Source organism: Pteropus vampyrus, unplaced genomic scaffold (assembly GCF_000151845.1).
Source record: "Pteropus vampyrus isolate Shadow unplaced genomic scaffold, Pvam_2.0 Scaffold322, whole genome shotgun sequence".
Taxonomy (NCBI): Eukaryota; Metazoa; Chordata; class Mammalia; order Chiroptera; family Pteropodidae; genus Pteropus; species Pteropus vampyrus.
The window spans coordinates 1,248,200-1,270,644 of record NW_011889103.1 but is presented as its reverse complement, the minus strand read 5'-3'; the positions used below and the strand labels follow the sequence as shown (position 1 = coordinate 1,270,644).

At 45.0% G+C, this 22,445-nt stretch overlaps 1 protein-coding gene across 5 annotated transcripts in view; it reads right to left on the bottom strand.

Annotated features, from left to right (window-relative positions):
* UBE3B (ubiquitin protein ligase E3B) overlaps window positions 1-22,445 on the bottom strand; it is a 50,934-nt gene that overhangs the window by 2,311 nt on the left and 26,178 nt on the right. For 3 of the 5 annotated variants that reach the window (XM_011377811.2, XM_011377810.2, XM_023521901.1), the window contains 12 exons: window positions 21,758-21,876; window positions 20,982-21,096; window positions 20,024-20,123; window positions 15,486-15,605; window positions 11,003-11,179; window positions 10,778-10,888; window positions 8,045-8,182; window positions 7,645-7,710; window positions 5,826-5,884; window positions 3,194-3,376; window positions 2,604-2,715; window positions 922-1,014 (listed from right to left, as the gene is read on the bottom strand). In XM_011377811.2, coding sequence (XP_011376113.1) covers window positions 922-1,014; window positions 2,604-2,715; window positions 3,194-3,376; window positions 5,826-5,884; window positions 7,645-7,710; window positions 8,045-8,182; window positions 10,778-10,888; window positions 11,003-11,179; window positions 15,486-15,605; window positions 20,024-20,123; window positions 20,982-21,096; window positions 21,758-21,876 — 1,393 coding nt within the window. Of the gene's footprint in view, window positions 1-921; window positions 1,015-1,841; window positions 2,148-2,603; window positions 2,716-3,193; window positions 3,377-5,825; window positions 5,885-7,644; window positions 7,711-8,044; window positions 8,183-10,777; window positions 10,889-11,002; window positions 11,180-15,485; window positions 15,606-20,023; window positions 20,124-20,981; window positions 21,097-21,757; window positions 21,877-22,445 lie in introns of those variants that run through there. The other 2 variants (XM_023521899.1, XM_023521900.1) reach the window with 2 other exon arrangements.

Genomic DNA, 22,445 nt, shown 5'->3' with positions numbered 1-22,445 from the left:
GACCTGGCCAGCCCCTGGGTGCTGAGGCTGAGCAGAGTACGGTGCATCGCTCTGGCATGGCTCAGCTCTTGAGTGCATACACTGCTGCCCGAGGCCAGCCCCCAAACTGAGGACAACTGGCCTTGAGTGGTGAGTACACAGTAGGTGTCCCCCACTCCTCAGGCTTTGCACAGGAGAATCCTGTATTAAGGAGGCACTCAGAAATGGGGCCCTCTGGTTAACTAATTATTGGTTAACTAATTTTCAGAACCAGAATACAGTAAAAATACTTTAGGTACCAAAACATTTCTGAATGCAGCCTAACATTTCCTCCCTGACCTCGCCAGTGCTGTGGCTCAGGCAGACTGTAACTTGGGGCAGCCTTCCTTAAGTAAGGGGGCTAGTGTCACACAAAAGGAATCTGGAGCCCAGACTGTAGCATCCTGAAAGGCAGCAATACTCAGAGTCTACCGGGTTTTTTTGGGGGAAGGGGGCAGAAGGAGACACTTTTAATAACATATACTATTTGAGCACCACCCCCCATGACCTCAATAACCCCTAAGGCATTCGTTTTCCCTTTACAGATGAGGAAATGAAGTAGCTTGCCGAGATGTGTAGCTAGCAGGTAAAGGAGCTGTGCCAGTCCAATCCCTAAATAAGCCCATGTCCTCAACCCTCTCCCACACTGCCTCTCAGCCTGGAGCCCTGGCCAGACCTGCAGCTACTAAAAAGTACCCCTAACTACTCCCTCGAGTAAAGAGGAAGGGACCAAAAGGGCTGAGGCCCAGAGAAGCCTGAGTCCATGGGTGCCTTCTGCAAGGCCAGACTGCTCTCCAGCTGGAGAACTGTGGAACCGTCTCATGTGGCTCTGAAGAGCCCAGCTGCTTGCCCCACAGTGGGCAGACAACGGAGAGGGGCCGACTTTTCCCCAACCAATGGTACCTGATCATCTGACACTTCGACACAGCGGATGGAGAAAGGAGGCTTGAGGTAGGCGAATCCCAAGAGCGGGGGCCTGGAGCAGCTGGTCACAAACTGTAACACAAGGCGGGGTCAGGGGACAGTGGGGCTTGCGCTCCCTCAAAAATGGACCCCTCTGAATCAGCTGTGCTTTTGCCTTCTCCAGTCACTGTATCATTAACTCTTACCCAGCCAGCAGCACAGGTGACAGAGGGAGAGCGCATTTGGCCCAAGAACACATCTTTCCTGAGGGCACTGCTCTCGGGGGCTAAAACATGTGAAATCCAGTGGACATGATCAATCCTTTGTGGTAGTCGACCCAGGGGCTGGTGGAGAGTGTGTGGCTGAAGAATTCAGGAAGAAGGTAAACTCCTCACCAGGGAACCGATGTCCAGAGGGACTGCCATGCAGGCAGTAGGAATCACTGCTGACTGACACCCTTCCTTAGAGAACGTGCAGTGAGGGCACGAAAGAACAGAGGGTGCGGGAGAAGCTAAGAGCAGCACAGGAGAGGGGGCTGAGTCAAGAGCTGAGGGCCTGCAGCCAGGGTGCGGGGAGCCGTGGTGTGGGTCACACCTAAGAATCAACCACTGGAATCAATTCTACCTGCCCACCCCCAAGTCCCCCAAGACCTGTAGGAAGGGCCAGTGTGTGTCCACATCTGTGGACCACAGCAAGGACCTCCTCTATGGGAACAGACTCTCCTTAGAATGACAAACCAAGAAAAACGAGTCCACTGCCATTTCAGTTGGCGGTGATATGGTCCATGTTGCGTCAACAACTGAGGTCATGAGACCATTTTAGAAACCCAAATGTCTAAAAAAAATATTTCAGGGCACCTAAATTTACCCCCAGAATATGGCAAAATGTTCATGATGAAATATCAAATAGAAGAGTGGGTGGCAGTGACATGATTCCATTTTTTATAAAAATATACACATATAATACAGACAAGTGTGTCATCCAGGGTCCTATAAAACACTTTGCTGACATCAGTAACATAAAACAACACAGCGGCAATGGAGGAACATTTTAAACATTATGACTTTAAAGACACCAGTACAGGAGACCTGGTTAATGTCAGCCACCCTATTTGCAAAAATATACTTTAATATCCACCTACCCGATTGTGTGTGTTTTATCGGGACACTACGTGTGTGTTGTTGCATGTTCACATTACTGAGATAAAGGGTGCACAGAGGTAGTCCCTGGAGAGTAGGAATGGATTGTTTAAACCCTACAATGCAGGAACAGATTGTTTAAAAATTTGCCTGTCTATATTTTCTTAAGATAATAAACACTGTTTACTTCTACAGCAAAAAGAAAGCAAGAAACGAGATGTTAGCAAGGTCAGTGCCAGCAAAGGGGCAGATGGAGTGCTGAGCCCAACAAGCATGCCTGCCTGTGCAGGCCGGTCCCTGGAGAGGGTACGCAGCAGGCTCACAGGCTTATCAGACTCAGCCTTGTCTCACATTAAGCCCCTCCCAGGTTACTGCTTAGCCTACCAGCAAGGCCAGACTATGGGACAGGATATGCTGATGATACGAGGTCCTCTTGATAATTTTATTTTTTTTCCAGTGTAAATTATTATATCAACTGGCCTTCTGGGTTTATGAGAACATCTATGTACACATGAAGACATATATAGGTAACACACGAAATACCTTCAGAAACATGGCTCTCTCGTCGGGCGTGAAGTCGGAGGCCAGAATATCCCAGAGCCAGATAATGACCCTGTGACTTCCATGGAAACCACCGTAGTATACCGTGTGCTTCCTGAAAACAATCCAGACAATGGCTCAGCCACACATTATGATGGGTGCACGTACAGACACAGACAAGCACAAAATTTAGACAAGTTGTACCACTAACTTCTATTAAAGCCAGGAGTTCATGCCTTAACAACCCCATGTCCCTAGAAGTTAAATGTACAGAGAGTTCCAGAGCTGACCCTGCTGCTCCCAAGTAGAAGCCGATAGAAGAGCCTGCAATACTATTTCCTAGAACTCTCGTGGGCCCAGCAGTCCTTGAGATCTGCTTCCACTTCTGAGTCTCTATGCAGACAAGTGGTTGAACTTTTATCCCAAAGCAATTCACCCAGTGATCACGGAGGAGTACATTTGGAGATGGGCTCCTGAAACAACTCTCCAAAAGGAACTCAGCAAGGCAGCAAGCAGTTTGCTTTCTAGGAGGCCTAAGAATTTCACATCCCTAACCCATCCCCTCCCCCGCCACCCCCACACTTGCTCCTTACTTTAAATCTTCCAGATCAATCTCAGCATTGTCACCGGAAATGAGACGCTGTAGTTCAGGGGTTGAGAACATCCGGATCCACTCAGGTTTGATAATGGAACGGAATCCGCTAATGAGGGCAGCTGTCTGGTTTTTGATTTGAGTGTGCATTCGAAAATGTGCCATCAGATGGATATAGCTAATTCTGTTGCCAACAAAAGGAAATAATGGAAATCAACAGGACAGGGCAGGCTGTTCCCAATGGGCTACAAAATGAGTCTAGTCATTTCTAAACCATTTTACAAAAAAACAGAAATAGTACCAGAACATTTCACCAGAGCAACGTAGATGACAATGATGATAGCTCTGCTGAATGGTACCCTGTGTGCCACTGTGAATACTTTAAATGTTTAAGGGCATTACCTCATTTGCTCCTCCCCCTTCCCCCCCCAAAAAAGTGGGTCACACATCAGGATAACACCCCACTGTGTCAAAAACCAAAGTGAGACATTCCCTAGGTAAGGAGAGGGCCCTTCTTGGGACAAACGGTACTTTTTGGACTTATATTTAATTTCATCTGTTTGGACATATACCAATTAAGATATAATTCAGTCCTCCAATAATTTTTAAAGCAGAGAAAAACTGTCTTATGTTGAAACTTCAAAGTCTTGCTAATCCGGACCAAGTCCAGACCAAGGAAAGGTAAGCCTGCAGAAAGTTTCAACTAAATGCAGCTGGCTTACATTTAGTCTCGACTGGGAAATCAGAGGACTAGCAATGGTTCCAAGCAGACGGCCTTCCGGGTCTGCTTTCATGAACACGATGATTGCTTCTACAACCATATAACATACTACAACTCTTTCAAACAGGTTAAATACAATCCAACAGACAGGCTAGCATTACCAATCTCTTTGCAAACAATTCAGAGATGAAAGAACTTGAGCTCAGCCCAGGTACAACTTTCAAAATTCCAAATTAGTACAGTCCAAATAGATGTTTTACCCCACAATGTTCATATCTGAGTTACTGACCTTGAAAATAGCCCTTTTTTAAAATCATCTAGCAGCAAACTTACACATTAATCTACTTAAATATGACTTTTTATATTATTTACTCCTTTCTCATATATACTCTTAGAAGCAGGTTACTAATACTGTTCCATTTTACCAAAAGAGAGTGAGAATGACTTTCCCATTTAACACCCAGGTAGTACAAGATCAACTATCACCTCTAAGGATGGGGAAACTGGCATTGTTGGGCCTTTTAAGATAGTCTGCAGATTGAATACCCATACCCTTACCCTTACCCTTACCCTTACCCTGAGGTGTAAGAGTTTGTGAAATGACTTTCCACATAAAGTGGTTTTCAGGCAGGACAGGAATCTCACTCCCACACAGGCTGCACTGACCCACTTACTCTGGCTATACCTATCATCCTACCATCACCCCTGTGCCATCATGCCTTGCAAAAAAGACCACCAATCTAAGGGTGGCAGGCTGTATGTGACATATCACATATCCAGTGATGGTGATGATCACTGCTCTCATTTATTAAGGCTCTGCTTTGAGCTAGACATCCTGGAAAATATTTTATAAGTTTTAACTCCTGTGAAGCCCTCAGAAGGGATGGTTAGAGGGCATCTGGTAGGGCAGGAACAGGATCCACTCTTGCTCTCTGATCCCCCAAGGTAGTTCCTCCCAACCTGTGTTCTCTGTTCTTTCTCAGCTGTCGAACTAACATTCCATGGCCAAGAGTCAAACTGGTTTATTTCAATCATGATGAGAATCAAGTCTGTTCTTCTGACTATTCAGAGTCTGAATAAAAGCTCCCAAGGATGCAGACTGATTAAACGACCCAACCCAAGAGGGACATGATGCTTGGGAACACGGGGCTGTAATGTGCATCTGATCCGAATGACTCACCAGGTAGGACTGAGCTCTCACTTGTCATTGAAGAGTGACACTCAGATTAACAGTTCAGATGCTCAGCTGAGCCTGGCGGCAGGAGAAGATTGATAGAATGACAAAAGGGCCAATATCTACTCCTCATGCCAGGTTTTACTGTTTTAATTAGGTGAGAACAGGGCTGAGTGAAGACGGTGCATTGAGGGGTTTTGCTTCCAGGGGCCGGAGTTTGACATTTATGATAGATTTCTAAAAGCCTGTTACCTGTGACAATAGATACCAGGCCTCAGAATCTTCTCACTTCTAAGAACCTGTCTGCTGCATTTGAATTTGTCATTGTGTGTTCTCAAGAGCATGTTTTATACAACTGCCACATGCTATCATTCCAAAATGATCTGCCCCTCCAAGGTGTCTTTCTGCCTCTGTGCCCTCTGGGTTCAGTACTGCATGCCTGAATGGCTCAGAATCCATCTGTCTGCATCTAGAGCCGTCATTAAAATCCTAGGAACACCAGGGCCTGGGTGCCTCTGACCTTAGAAGTGCCACTGCAAAAAATAAATTGTCAATTCTTATTTTGCAAATCTAATTTAATACGATTTCGGCCTATGAACTGTAACCAGTAAATTCCATTATGATATTTATGGCTTCTTTCTACTTCAATCTATCTTAATAAATTCTCAAAGTAAGCCCAGAGAGCCAGAATGAAGTCTTTTCAAGTGATGACCTTAAAAATTGAATTGCTATACTCACTTATTTTCATTTGTAACAGGAATAGTCTTCCCTCCAGGAATCAGTTCATGGCAAACAAGCTGGGGTAGAAGATGGAGAGCAATTACTAGAGAGAATTCTAGTGGGAGAACAAAGCTTCCAGAAGATAAAAGGGCCCGACGCCAACGTCCACAATAATGACAGAATTAAGATGGGACACGTTTGGGAACAATCACTTTCACAAAAAGCCAGGGCTTAATTATCAGCAAGCAGACCCTGCATGATCAATATAAAAGGTTCCTTCTTATTCAATCCTTGTTCAAACATTTGTATTAAGGCTTCGGGATGCTGTGGAGGGAAATGTGTTAGCATTTAAGAGTATGATCAGATGGTTAAATAAATGTTGTTGCAATCATACCCTGGAATACTGTGCGACTATTAAAAAAATATGAAAATTTTTATTATTGAAAAGTGGGGGGAAAGCATGCATGATATGGTATCGTTTCTGCAAAAAAATTATATGCGTGCCCGGGGAGAAAAATCTGAAAGGACACAGGCCACACATTAACAGTCACCAGCATTATATGTGGTTTTCATTTTCATCTTTATGCTCATATTATAGCTGAATATGCGGTTAGAAGTTTGCATTATTTTTAGAGTCAGGAGAGAAAATTAAGAATGTCGGGAGGAAGACTCAAAATTTGATTAAAGATTTATTGGAAAACTATAGAATCAACTGCTTTCCTTGACTTGAAGAACTTTGGTGGGTCACCTAAATATCAAAGAATACATAATTTTAAAGCTAATTTTAATAGAAATCCTATTATTACAACTCTAAAGACATAGAAAGTTTGAAAAACAGTGACCTATAGTCCCACTGCTGTCTATATCTTGGGGCACACCAGAGGATTTTAAAGCTAGAAGGGCCCTTAGAATCACCCAGCTTAGTGTTTCCCATGAGCTATTACATAGAGAATCATTCACGCTGTGAGATGGCATTCTCTCTTTCTCTGAAAGAGGAGGTCTGTGATCAAATGAGTTGAGGAAATTTGCGGTTAACATAACTATTCCAGGTTTCCTTCTCACAGTCTTCTCAGAACCCTAACATGCTGGCGTGCTTGGTAGCCTTTCAAGAGGGGGTTAGGGCATGCAGAGCGTCCAGTGCCACTGGTCCCAGAAGACTCACATTCAGCAAATGGTACTTTGAGAAAGGAAACTGTGGCTTGGGTAGACCGAGTAACCTGAAGAGACACAGGCAGGGCTCTAAGCCAGCCCTGTACTCCTGAGCTCATGGCATGGTTTCTCCAGAGAGCCCTCAGACCACACGCACAGAGAGGATAATGCAGGCGTCCACTGGGACAAAACTAGAAGAAAAGCCAAAAGGAAAAACTCAAGGAGGAAACAATCTCTGCTGCCATGATTTCAAGACTTTTCTTTGTGCTCTGATCTTATGGTGAGTCCGAACAAAGACAGAATTCTGTAGAGCCACTTCTCAGTGGCTTCTTCCCCCTAAGTCACAATCCTCCATGTGTGACAGCTAATCCTCACCATGGTAACAAAAAGCAATGTTATAAACAGGGCGTTATGGCTTCCATCGGGAATGACCTAGAATGCGATTTCAGCAAAGTGGTGGGCAAGCAGGCAAAGGCCAGGTCAACCGGGAATGGAAGAGGGCACATCCTCCCTTCTGGCAAGGCGGCAGAAGGGGGATGGGCGAGAGATGGAGGGAAGAGAGGCCAGGCAGGCAGACCCTCCAGGTTTATGGACCTCCTGGGGAAAGCATGAAGAGTAGGGCAGGTAGAGTAGGGCACGAAGAGTAAGAGGGAGAGGAAGGAGAGCTCGGCCACAGTGGCCAACCTACCTGACCCATGACGTCCTCATCGTACGACAGCGTCAGGCCCAGGTCAGCGATGTCCCCATCATAGCGCTAATACAACAGAGAAGGGGAAAGTGTTGGGACCAAAGAGGGCTATATCCTTGAAGAATTTAACACTCCTGTCCTATGAGGTCGGCTTGGCCAGTAACTGCTGTGGCTGCTGTACAGCCTGAAGCAAAGGAGGAGGCCACTCATTACCCCAAGCAAGGAGGCTGTGGGCATCAGTGCTGAGCAAGCAGTGCCCTGAGGGCACATGGGGACCTGCGGTGGCTACAGGACGGGCCTCTTTATCGCAGCACATCTCGTTACACCACACTCTGCTGGGCTTCACTCCTCAGTGAGCTCTTGCTAGCTCAGCCAAGCCCTCCTGCCTTTCCACACTGACCTTAATGGAAGTGAGGTTTTTATAGAACTCGGAGTCCAGAGAAGGTAGTTCATCTACAGAGCTGTAGAAGATACTGTGGTGGTGCCCGAGCAGCTGGCTCAGGAAGAAGGATGCAAAGGGCACGTCTACCACAATTCCCTGGGAAAGAGGAGAGAGAAAAGCTTGCCATCCAATGGTCCAGGATTCGTTCTCAGTGATCTCATCAGGGGCAGCTCAGGATGCAAAGGAACACACTGCCGCTCCCCTCCCCCCCCCGCCCCCCGGCATGGCACCAATGGCACCTCTAGACACTTTCTAATTTTCAGTCTGAATAACAATATCTCCCCATCACTTAAACAATCGAGTACCACCTGGGGACTCAGAGCATAGTGGTCAAGGAAATCAGCTTTGGAGCTTATACTCTAATTGCACAGTTCAGAGATCAAATCCCAGCTCTGCTGCTGTCAAGCCACAGGGCCTCAGCTTTCCCACCTATACATGAGGAACAGCACAGCCTCTCAGTGATAAGAATTAAAGGAGCAGGGGGTGGAGGAGCATGGAGGACAGCCCCTCACCAGAGGCAGGGTGGGGGAAATTTCCAGGAAGAAGAGACACCTAAACTACATCTAAAGGAACACAAGGCCTTTAGTATGAGCCCCACAGGCATGCTCCCAGGACAGAATACAGATCTGTCTGGCCATAGCACAGAGTGAGACTGGAAGAGAGGTGAACAATGAGGCCAGAAAGGTAGGCAGGGCCAGATCAGAAAGGGCCTCATAAGCCGCCTGGAGTCTGGATCCTATCCTGAGGGCAGTGGAGAGTGCTGGGAGGGCTCAAAGCGGGGAAGTGCCGCATTTGTACTTTATGTAGAGAATAAACTAGAAGAGGAAGAAAGGAAGACAGGAGGCAGAGATACAGCACAGCCAGGAAGAACTGCATAACGCCAGGGAGAACTGCCAACAGGTTGTAGTAGAAAGGTAGAGCTGAAAGGATGGAGAGGGGTATGTGGATTGGAAAGATTAAGATAGAGTCAATCAAACTCAATGATGGCTTGTCGCAGAGGATGAGGGTTACATGAGTTAACAAGTGCTGCTTCTCACACAGGCCCACTGTGTCCTAATTTCTTTCATCTGTACTATTATTAGAGAGGAAGGAGACAGAGATGTGGCCCAGGAAATGGGGGAGGACATTCACAAAAGCTACGAAGTCATGCTTTTCAGATGGCCCAGACTCATCTTGATCTCATCACAGCTACACGTTTAAAGGAAAAACATGGCACGTGCCCAGGTAGGCCCTTGTGGGATTTTTTTTTTTTTAAAAATGGAAATCAACAGAGAAATTGTCTCCATTTTGTAGACGTGAAAGCAAGCACAGAGAATGAGCCCAGGCTACTCAATCAGTCCAAAAGCAGGACTGGAGGGTGTCTGGGCAGAGACTCAGATGAGGCCCCTGACTTCATCTTGGTCAGGGACTGAGGCCATGGACAGAGGCTGTGTACACCGAGAGAATGATGGATTACCTAAGGGTCAAAGGATGTTTGCCCCACAGTGCCTCCTTCCTTCCACTTGCCTTGGCTTCTGGCTCGTTGCCTTTGGAAGGCATTTTGGCTTCTCCAGGGTTTGTGACAGTGTGTGAGATGAGTGCTGCTCAGGTGGTTCACCTCCTCGCTACCTAGGTGAGGAGCTTGGCAGAATCTGGGCTCTGGGGGAGGTCCCCTGCTGCTCTGGAGCCCACTGTGAAGGCCATGAAGACTGGCTACTGACAAGCTCGTGTTGCAGATTTACTTCCTTCCTGAGGAGGTCTCTCAGGGTGGAGGGGATCTCATGCCACCAGGAGGGCATTCTGCCAGTTGAGCTCTCAGTGGAGAGGGATTGGGAGCTGGGTGGGCCTCACAAAGCCTGCAGAAGTCCACACGCCCTGACTCCAGGAGACTGAGAAGAGGAAGTTCAGACACCTTTACTCTTAATAACGGTGAGGATGGCAGCTCTACTTCCTTTGCAACCAGGTGCCAGGCATCACAGAAGGTGTTTAACTCGTGTTTCCTCGTTTATCGTCTACAGTAACCCAATCACATAGCCTGTATTATCCCTACTTTACTGATGAGAACCTAAAGAAGAGACCTAAAGAAGGAAAGTGACTTGCACACAGTCACACAGCTGGCCAGGGAACACCAGTGTTGATTAGTTGCTATGGGCTATCCCCTACCTTCATGTTCTAGTCTGTAGACATCTCCCAGGTACCTCTGGCTCACTTTGAAGCACTCAAATAACAAAAGATATTAAAACAATTGTAACAACTATCAAACCCCACAAAATGCGGCCCTCCTAGGACCTGGCCCAAGCTCCATGTGAAGCCCTGGTTCTGGCACACTACGCCTCACCTCTCAAGGAAGCAGAGGTCTGGTTTGGGACTCAGGCTGGCTTGGGTTCGAATTTGGATTCTATTGCTTAACTGGTGATGAGACTCTTGTTAAGAGACTTCTCGAAGCCTCAGTTCTCAGTTACATCCTTATGTAAACAGGGCAGCTGCAGCCATGCCACAGGACTGCTAAGATTAAATGAAATAACACACAGAAAGCACCAAGTATTTTTGTACAGTAATCTTAGTTCCTGACTCTCTTTCCTTGACTTTATTCTAATGACAGGTAGTTTACATGGCTGGGCCTGATCACATAAATGGATACAAAGTACCACACAAATGGTACTTCTCATATTTTATTCTCTGTTCCAGTTCAATGCTCCTCAACATGCCTACCTCATATACAGCCTTTCCCAGCATCTTGCCCACAAATTCGAAGAGCTGCAGGTAATTCTCATGAATATAAGATGTGGGCGAAGGGTAGAGTCTCTCGTCCCCACTGGTTGTCTGCAAAAGTGGCAGAGGTTAAAAGCCTTGTAACGAGCAAGCCCAGTCCTTCGTTTTTCATTTGTCATCTTGAAATGGGCTATTGTCGACCCCATGCTCACTCCCCTTAAATACCTTGAACAGATTGAGTGCCGGGTCAAATACTCTCTTGATGATCTCTTCCAAGAACTCCTTAAAAACACCATCTTGATCAATCCCGGCCTCGTCCACTCCAAAGTCATTAACAAACTTCACGCGGATCACACCCTTCATGGCGTGCTGGGAGAGCTGCCGAAGCTGCTCGTAGCCGTCCTGCCAAGGGCAGAATTACAGCCCATTAGGAACCCAAGGCCTTCTGCATGACTCAGGGCTCCCTCCTTGAGGCTCCTTCTCCCCTGTGTGAAGCTTTCCCAGTGTAATAAACATGTAAGTCAAGATGCATGGGTGCATGAAAAGAGCAATTCTCACCTGCATTTACATGAGAGCCTGTTAAAAAGAAAATTCACTTTTGGTAATGTGAATTTTACCACTCTTTGGCAAGGGGAGACTGCCCTCAAGAGGATACAGAGCAGCAAGACAGGAAATTAGACAAGATGAGTCACAACAAGCTCTCGGCCAGCAGACAAAAGATTGAAGAAACCCGGACAAGATCCCACTCTTTCTATTTTAACGCTGAGTATCTTTTAGCTCATGGTAAAAATCAATCAATGAAACTTACAGACCACTAGAAGACGAAAAATAAAAAATAACCTCCACTCTCAATCCCTGGTACCTTCCCCCAGATCATGAAAGGCCTTGTGATTCATGCTGAGAAATTTAAATTATATCCCACAGGCGACCAGGAGCCACAGAAGAGTTTAGGCAAGGAGCAACATGGCTGGCTTTCTGCTAGCAGCAGAGCAGATGGATGGCAGGGGACAAGGCAGAAAGCAGAGGGGATGGGGCACAGGAGTAATGCTGGGCCTGGATGAGGGCAGGAGCGGAGAGGAGAAACCTCAGCTCACTTCTGGCTTATATTCAGTTCTCTCAAGACACATAGTCATTCAGCACATGTCTCCCCTATCCAGAACTCTGAGATACAACTTCAGAGTTCTGCTAAATGGTCTTATTTAGTTTGTCTCTTAATTCTAATCTGTTGAGGTTTTCCTGGCTCCTGATTCTGTCATCTAATATACTTCGGGCATGCGAACACTGAGAAGCAAGCCGCTTAAGTTTTCATTTCAGTAATTATAAAACAGTGCTGGACAGGACAGGACCCACAGAGGAGTCCTTGGCACAACATGAGGACATTCACCATGGTGAAACCTATGTCTTTATATAGTGTCGCATAACAAGTTGCAAATCAACTACAACATCCTACTCAGACCACCCTTCATTTCTCCCTCTCAGTCACAACTGTAGTGCTCTGACATTTTGCTGAAAAAGACCATCTCTGTAGCATCCACTCATCTGCACTCTGGTCCCTTGTCACAAAGCAAATGAGGCTAGTCTGGTAAGATCCATTTTGGGGAACCCTTGCTGCCTTCCTGTCAATCACATTTGCCTTGTGCTCACCTAGTAAGCCAAAGGACTGTCCTCTGGTGGTTCCCAATCTTATTCAGGCTTATGCTCCAAAGTTAATGAGCACGGAAAAAATTATCTCTAAAGTCCCCTAGGTCATCTTAAGGAAAAGGAATACAATTTTGAGTGCTCAATCCTGAAAAGTACTTTTATGCACATAAAGTTTGAGAACCATTAAGTTAGTTGGAGAAACAGGAAGTCACCATGCAGCTGCTGCAGCATTTCATTTAAACCACCTAAATTTAAGATAATTATCTTGGCACTGAATCAGGGACCACTGGAGAATACAACGTGTTCCTGCTTGTCTGCAAGATTTCCTCCATTCTACCTTAAAATGTTAAAAAATGTTGCCTCCCTAAACAATACATGTTAGCAGGTGTCTGGGCCATGCAGATTCAACGAGAAGGTATATGTGAAAGCACTTAGCACGAGGCCAAGCACACAGCAGGTGCCCAAGGAGTATTTGCTGGACTCGAATCTCAATTTGGCTTGATGGACATCCCACATTAGCTTCCTCTTTGAAAAGCTGTAGAGAGGAATTTGCACCCTGCCTCCTCTGACATATTTCCTGTCACTGCATCCTGGGCACTGGTGTTGTTACCTGAGGATTAGATCTGTGCCCCTTAGGAAAGTGAGTAGGAATAGGGCGTTCCTCTTCTCTGCAGCATCTCAACAAACAGATGCAGAATCCTGACCTGGGGGCAGGAAATCTGGCTTTGTTTTTTGATGACTTCAAGGTCGGATATCGAGCGACCCTGACTGAGACTCTGAATTTCTTTGGCCTCAATTCTGCCACTGACAAGGCAAGGGGAAAGTATGTCAAAGATTCCTTCCAGTTCTGAAATGCTAGAGTTCCAGTCCCAGCTCATGCTCTGTGAGGAGAAGCCTTCCTGCAGGACTAACACCTGCATGCCTAATACAGAAGCATCTCCTTCAATACAAATCACAAAAAAGGAAACAAAAAAAAGGCTTGGATATCCCGTGAGTTTAATATCAGCTTATGATGCCCCCTGGTGTCCAAACTAAGTAAAGGCCACTGGGCTTTCATGTTCTAATAATCAATCGCCAGATCTTAAACGCTGTGGTAACTGAATAAATGACCCTCTCCCCTTCTTAATTCACTAGGACTACCAGAGCCTAATTTCATGACAAGATATTTCTAATGGGACATAAAGAGGAAAACAGACTTGCTGACAACCTCGGACAAATATCGACCCTTTGACATCTCTGAGCGATGTGTCTGGAAAAGCAGGCTTGGGAAACCAGGATGTCGACAATGAGTGAAGTGGGAGTCGGGAACTCTGTCACTCTAGGGAGGCAGCAGTCCCTACTGCCCCAGAGTTCCTGTGGGCAGTGGCCACATGGGAGGGGGCATGACAGGTGGCAGGATGGAGGACATTAAGAGATGGAAGTGCATTGGGGAAAGTGTTAGAGAAGGGAATTTCTCCAACACAATCGGTTTTTTTCTGCTTTGAGTCAAAGCAGAGGTTGTAAAGTGGTGGCCCATAGGTTGAATTTGGTGGGAAGATGGGTTATTTACCTTCCAGGTACTTTACAAAATTTCATTAGTTCCCAAGATAAAAGATCTGGAGATTTCACGCAAAACCCTGAATTTTGGCCCTCTCTTAAAAAACAAAAGCAGCATGGAGCCCAAATCCCCACACAGCGATAAAGAGTCAGGTAGGGCTGAGTGTTTCATTGGGGCATGTGTTCTCCACCTGCCCACTCTACTGCTCCCCAGCACTAAGACTGGATGTTAATTGTCATTTATCAATTCATTTGTGGGGTTATTTCTCTTGAGTTACCTTGACTGAGGGCTATGTTTCAAAAGTGGGAGAGAGCAGTGGAAGTGAAGAATATTTCTATTTGTTTAGCATGCAAACAAGATATTTCTGTGCCAAGACACATTCAGCCAGCTTTCCTCATTACCATGACCTGCAGGGTCTCCCTGTGGGCACTTATATTTCTTATCCCTACTTTTAACGATGTCAAAAATATTACCTGTTTACCACATGCTCCCTCCCTGGCAGACCTCAGTGTCAATCATCAGTGGTCAGGGGAACTAAAACAAGCTCTCCAGGAAGGAGTGTGAATGTCCCAAGGGAGAAAATGAAAACATGCAGGGAGGAAGGGCTGCAGCCACTGCCATCTGCTGGTCGCTGGCTATGAGGCCATGTGCTGTCCCGGGATCCCATGACTGTCCTACACGGCACAACCTGCTAATGAGGAACTGTGGCTAGAGTGTGAGAAAGGGGTAAAGAGCAAGCATGGGCAAATAAATCAGGCCAGGCTTCTCCTAGGAATGGTTACTTGGGGCTCAGTCACTGATTCCACCACTGGCAGGACCGGCACATGCAGGCAGGCTGTGCACTGCACAACCCTGGGGGAAGGTGTGGCATGCACAACGCAGACATCGCAGGTGTATACATTTACAACAATGTTCCAACAAAATCAATATATTGTAATAATTTTCTGACATATGGAGGTAAAGCATTCTGAGGACAGGCACCTATTTCTAAAGCACATAAAGCTGCCACATTGTGGTAATAGTAACCCTGGTCACTGGCTTTGGCTAAGGTGGGCCACTTGCTTCGTATGCATAGGTTTATGTCTACAAAGAACTTCTAGCTCTGGGATAAATGTATTTCCCAGAATTGCTCAGTAAACTTAACACCTACACTCCAGCCTCCATATCCACAGCTGGGAATCTGGGCAAAGTATCTGCCGGGACAAATGGTGTTTGCACAGACATGAAAATGTCTGCACGGGGCACGTCTTGTCCTCATTTCGAAGAGGCATGAAGTGTTTGATGCTCTATCCCAGGGGACCTTGTGGGGAAAAGAAAAAGAAATATTGCACTGCAGGTCTTTAGCGCTGAGGACACGTCTAATCAAGCAGCTCTCAGAGAAGGAAATAAGACAAACGGCCACTTTCCTGCTCCCAGAGCCTTGATTTCATGGTCATTAGATCAAGGAATGACAAGAACAGTTCAGAGGCAGTAGATCATCCCCTAAAACTCCTACATTTCACAGAGCACACTTCTTTGTGGGCTTCTCACCTCCAACATCCGGGACCGTCGGATGGTAATGTGAGTGACATGAGGGGAGGCAGAGCTGGTTTCCACAAGCCCCAGTTTCTCCTTCTCCTTGGTAACCATGTTTCGGAACAGGAGAACTCTCTGAAATGATCAAAGGTAAGACCAGAAACAGGCTCAGTAACTGATGATTCCCTAAAATGCACTGTACAAAATGAATGAAATGTAAGCCACATAAGATGCAACCAGAATGGGACACAGGTTATGTGCTACAAGTCAGAAGTGACTTGGGGAAAGAGTAAACATTCCCTAAAACACTCTTGGGAATTAGAAATATAGCTGAAAACATGCCAAGGAATAAAGGTTCCAGAAAGAGTGGCCTGGCTGCAGATAAGAGTCCAGCTAAGAATAGTCTAGGAGAAATCATTCTCTTTTTCAGTCAATAATCCACTGTAAAGACCTGGTGGCAAGACAAGTTTGCAGAGGCAGCTTTATATAGTTGTGCCCGCTTTAAGGAAATCAATATTATAAATTTAAAAAAAAGAAACATTTCAAAGGCAGTTTTTTTCGCTGTCAGAAATTTTTTAAATGATACTACAGAGTAAAGGTTTCTGACCTTTTATCTGCCTCCTCTGTGCCCTCGAGCACACCATAGTCCCACTGGTAATATTTCTCAATTATTGTTTGAAAAGAACCTTCTTCTCTCTAAGATTCTGATAAGCCCCTTCAGGTGAGCACTGACCCTTTGCCCCATCCTGAGTCTGAGAATCACCACTATTAATAGCACTCAAATAATGTCACCTGAATGAATAAATAAATCCAACCAGTTTTTCTTTTTAAATAGGAATTCCCCTCAAAAGTCGAGAGCTTTGTTAAATACAAATAAAATACTAATAACAAGAACAGTAATAATAAGGATTAACTATATACAAAGGGAGGCTAGTGCATTTCGTTTGATCATTTACATTAACTTGTGAAGTAAATATGGTTGTAACAGAAAAAGCAACTGCCAACAGCCTCCTAAGGAGGAGAGATGTATTTGGTGGAGGGGCTGTTATTCAGCGAAGCAGTTTGATTTGGCTGGTTCTTAAGTCTAGAAATAAGGACTGAAATGCTCTGAATAGCATCAAAAACACTTGGGGTTCCAGGGTCACATGGACAGGAGAAAGCAGACTGAGGAACAGTGACGGAGGACAGCGATGCAGATGAAGGGCACTCTTCCTCTCCCTTCTATGGTGGGAGAACTGGAGACTTTCAGGAATAGGTGTTTAACTTGTGTGGGGGCCATGTGGTACGACTGCTTCCTGTGACACCAAATATTTAGCATGATCACCTAAACGAGGGGTGCCATTTTATGAAACATGATGCAGAAGATGAGCTTTGCATCTGGGTTAACGCAGTATGGGGCAGAAAGAGCATACACAGCGGAACTGCAGAGGTGACCATGAGAATGTCAGTCATCCAGGAATCAAAAGACAGGATGGGGCTCTGGATTTCCATGGGGTGTGGAAAGTATGAGGCAAACTTAACCAGCTCTCAAGAGGTGGAAAGACCTTGGTGACAGCAGAGTACCTCTGGATAAGGATCACTATCCCCGTTTTGCAGGTAAAGAAATGGGCAGTTGGTGGGTGGGGAGCCAGATTAAAACCTAGAGCCTATGCACAGAACACACCACCCTGCCGCTGCCCATCCCACTTGGAACTAAGCCTTCTAGGCCAAGGCTAGAGAGAGAAGTCTTAAGTCCCAGTTGGAAGTTGAAGTGCACGTAAACATGTAAAAGCAAAATGTAAGAGAGTGCAGAGAATGAAGTGTGTGTGTGAACCAGGTGGAGCTGAGACTTGCCACCCACTCAAGTGAGACCAAGAACAAGGGAGAAGTTCGGCTTTTAGGGCTATATGGCATAGTGGTAACAGATGAAAGAGAAAGCAGGACTGGAGAGATCCCATTACTCTCCAGTGTGCTGCAGCGAGAATCGATCAATGGCAGAGGGCAGCACAGACCCTGATAAGAGGGCAGTGAAGCCCGAGACGGGAGACAACGTGAGTGCCCTTGTTGCACTAACACACCAAGCCTCAGACGTTCTCCCAGACCTGCTAGTGCCATCACGGGGGAGCAGTACGAGCAGGGAGATGAGGAAGGGGCCTATTTCCTGAGAAAAAAAGAAATTTTATGAGCCAAGGACAAAAGTCTTGATGGCAATCTTAAGCAAAATTCTGAAAAGAAAAAAAAATGGGGAAGATCATAATACAGCCTGGACTCAGAAGTCATGAAACTACTCTCAGAGGTTCTCAAGTGCTCTTGTTCACAGCAACCCTAGTGGCTCAGCATTATTTTCATAGCACTCCTAGGTCAAAAGAAATACTCAACAGTTCCATTTATTTGGTAGTTAGGTCCTAAGAACTTATTAAGTATTTATGTGCTAGGAATTTAAAAATACATTGAAACAAAAAGATTTTTAAATTTCATTTTTAAAACCCAGCTTAACAAATATAGCATCATTGAAAAGAATGCTGAAACTGTAAACCTGAGCTAGTACTTGCATATAATGTCTAACAGATTTCACTGTGTTCCTCTCAAAAACTTAAAATATCCAATAGGAACCTGGGGCACCTCAGCACACCATTTGTGAGCTCCAGATATATATAGAACGGAGATTCCAGATTATACGGTATGAGAATCCTATGGTCTGGGGCTGAATTCACAGACCACAGGCCCATGACACGGTGCTGCACTTTAAGTCAGACTCCACCAAACTAGACTAGGCCCAGGAGGCGAAGGGCTGGAAACCACCTGCAAGAGGAACAGTTGGAGGAAGGAAAGCTGCTATCAGAAGGCAAACAAGAGCTGTCTGCAAATCTCAGATTAGAGAGTCCACCTCTAGTGGCCAAAGGGTAGAAGTTACAGAGAAGTAAATCAGATTAAGACGAGGAAGAATGTTCCATCACTGGGAAAAATAAAGCAATAGAATGGCCTGCTTTGCAAAGCTGCATGTTCTCTATCTGAGGCAAGGTCAGGGAGACTGCTGAAGGGGCATCCCCATGGAGGGAATGTATGACTAAGGCATCTCCACGAGGGCTCTCATTTCTGAGAGGCTCTGCTGTCAAAAGCAATAAGAATTTAAACAACCATGTTTGTTTGTGAATCATTGCTGGAGGGTAAAGAATGGCAACCATAAGTATTAACGTCAAGGTCAAAACAATATCAGAGAGCAAAGAGGAGTTAAGTATTTCTGAAAAGTGAGATTTAATTTAGAAACATGTGGTTTACGCAAAATGTCTATTTTGTCAAAAAAGAAAAAGGAAAGAAAGAGCACATCTAGACATTTAAGAGCCTCTTATAAGGTAGCAAGTACAGTCTTGTCTCGGTATCCAATAGACATTTCTGGAATGTACACTATACACGAGATAGGTGAGCAATGCTTTCCCTCAGTTCTTGGACACTTCTCCCACAGTAGCTGACCCTTTCCAAGTAGCTCATGTCCCTTGGGTCTGTGGCACCACACTGCTGGTTTTCTCCCTCTGATTACATTTTCTCTCCTTGTGCTGGCCCTTTAAGGGACAGGTCCTGCAGAGCTCTGGCCTCAGTCCCCTGATCTTCTTACTCTGATTCTCCAAGCACCTTGTCCACGGCCATAAATGCAGTTAGGAGATTTGGGTACTGTCTCCAGCCCAGTCCTCTCTCTTGAGCCCCAGACCCATGTGTCCAATGGCCTTGAGGAGTCACAGACACCTCCCATGCTACCTCTCAAAGCTGACCTCGCCAGCACTTTCCAGACCTGCTCTTGCCAGGCTTCTCCCTCAGGAAACAGCTCTCCCAGGCACCCAGGAGCCCAAGCTAGATATCTGAGCATCATCTGAATTCTTCCTTTCCTTCTCCTCCAAATGTTGTCATTCTCCAAGGCCTATAGGTGCTACCTCCTTAAAAATCTCTTGGCTTTATCATCTTTCTACTCCCATGGCCCCATCTGAGTCAAGGCTAGATTGCTGTTGACACCTCTGTCTCTAGCCAGTGCCCCACATTACAGCAAGAAGAACTTTCTAAATTATAGCTCTGACCAGGTGTCTCCAAAGCTGAAAACTGCAATGGCTTTGGACAAACTCCAAGCTCCTGCCCTTGGCTGACAAGGCCCTTGTTCCAACACCCACAAACTTCCTCAGCTTCTCGGCTCTCACTGTATATTCCCTCCAGCCAGACTGCACGTCTGGCTCTCCAAGAGCACCCCATTCTCTCCCATTTGAGGCCTTTAAACACGGTCCACTATGCTCCTGACTCCCTTCTCTGGGCTCCCACAGCATCCATCCCTATAACCAGCATACAATATTATATTATAGTATACATATACCCCACTCTACCAGAATTGCCACTTTATAATGTCTTCCATCTCTGTACCCCAGTACTTAGCTTAATACCTGACACAGATTAAGATAGAATCACTGTTTGCATTTGCTGAATAAATTACCTCATTTCTTCATTTTCAATTGCTATAACAGAGACACACAGTCAGGAACCATGTGGTAGAACAAAAAAGACACACAAAGAGCCCGGCTCTGAGTGCGACTCACGTTTTTGTGAGGAATGACATGAGGGATATACTGCAGGATCAGTTGTGCCCGTTTTCTGTCCTTGTCGAGTTCCTGAAACAGCACACTAGGTTTGAGATCCCTTAAAAGAAAGACATGGGTTCGAAATGATTAAAATAAGAACACTAAATAAATGTTCAATAACTATGGTGTATATTTGAATAATATAATATTGTATGCTAGCTATATTTTAATAAAAATCTTTTATAAAAACCAAAACCACCATTCTCTAGTGCTGGGTTGGCAAATTACAGCCTGTGGGCCAAATCCAGCCTGCTGACCATAAATAAAGTTTCAATGGAACACAACTACACTCATTTATTACATGTTGTCTCTGGCTGTTTTTACGTTACAACAGCAGAACCAAGTAGTTGCAACAGAGACTGTCTGGTTTGCAAAGCCTAAAATATTTACCATCTGGTCTTTACAGAAAAAGTTTGCCAGTCCCTCCCCCTGTGCCAGAACTTCAAGAGTTACATAAGAGTTGACATGTCATTGATAAAAAGATCTGGACATGATTTTATGTTTAGCTGTTGCAAGAAGAGTCCCCTACCCCGCCTCTCAAAAAGACCTAGCTGTAGTTTTTCCCTGCCATTTCTGATTTAAAAAACTGCCATTTATCTATCCTGATCTGTTCAGTTCAGCTGAAAACTTTCTTCCCAGTTTAGATACGAAACATTTACTAAATATGATCTGGCTTTGTTGCCATGAGCTCTAATCATCTATGGTATAAGCATATCTTAACAGAAGTGATTATGAGGCGATCTGTCCTGACAGGTGCTTCACAGGAACAGCAGCTCTCTTTACATAGATGAAAGGACGGGATGAAACTCTTCTCTAACCTAGAACATAAGTGCTGAGCACTCGGGCAACTGCTGCCAGGAGCAGTGATGAAGGGTCTCTGTTTCCATCAGTCCCCTTTCCCATCCCCAGTGCTCACTTTCGCAGCCAGTGGTCTTCTGGGGCGAAGCGCCGCCGGCAGTCCCGCTCATATAGCACCATAAGCCACCCATGGACAGATTGGAACAGCTCCAAGGTCTCGCCCTTGGCGTTCTCTGTAAGGTAAAAAAGAAAAAAAGAAAAGAAAGAAAAAAAGGAAGATTCACACTCATGGAGCTGATTAGAGCTGGAGAAGAGCTGGGAGGACAATGTCTTGTCTCTTCCTGTCGTCACCAAGTCTCATCATGGTCTCTATCTCCCTCACTCTGAATTTTACATGGAATCAACAGAACTAAAAGGCTCCCTGGGTATGTTCTAAGTGTCTATAGGACCTGAGTATCCAATCACTCATGCTGCCTCCCACTAGTATGTCATCCAAGGACCTTTTAAATCTAAGGAACTTTGTACTGAATTCACAAGTGGAAACACTTCAGGAGGTGTACTCTAATCTGAAGTGTGACCTGGCACATATTTATTCTTCATGGAAATCAACTCAAAGAGCCAAAAGGAGATTAAGGACAAAATCATCTTTCATAATTCTTGGCACATACATGCAAATCTTGAAACACACATGGGAGAACAAGACCTCTTTAACCACATCACTATCTTAAGAGGTCACGGATAGAGAGGGAAGAAATAAAACTTCTAATTATGTGAAGAAATGTGCATTTTCAGTTAACATTAATAGACAATATGGCTAAGAATTAGCTGATACTATCAATTCTGGCCTCCCTGCCTGCAGCATTAATTGAATGATGGCTGACATCTTTATCTTACCTACAATTCCATCCCAGATCATCTTAAACATGAAGGAATTCAGAAAAGAGGAGATGGTGACTAGCTCTTCCAGTTTGAATGAAATTTGTTCTTCATAAACTTCAATGTCATCAAGGATCCTAAATGAGACAGAAAATTATTCACGATTTCCCAATAAGAAAACTAAAGATTTGTACCTCATACTAAACAAAAGGTTAAGAAATAAGCTCTATCTTTTAAGAATAGTTACTGTAAAATTTACAGATAAAATGATATAATGTCTAAGATTTGTGAGGAATTGTCTAAGATAATGAGGGAGAGAGCAGGTGGAGGTAAAGATGAAGCAAGACTGGCTATGAGTTGATAACTTTTGAAGCTGGTGATGGGCACATGAGAGTTCATTATACTATATTCTCTCTACTTTCTATTGATTTGAAATTGTCCATGGTAAAAAGTTTTAAAATACAATTAAGAAAAAAACAGTAAGCTCTATTCTATACTTTTCTCATTCATAAGGATCTGACTGTGACACTTTAATTCATGCTGAAATCATGCCTGAATGTCAAGAAATCTTGACTAAGAGTCTGTCTACTGAGGAAAGCTGTGGAAGCTTATTCTGCATCTGTGACAGACACTAGTGGCACTTAGTAGGTACTTGAGAAATATTTGAGTGAGTGAATAATGTCTGAAAGAATACATGAATAAGTGA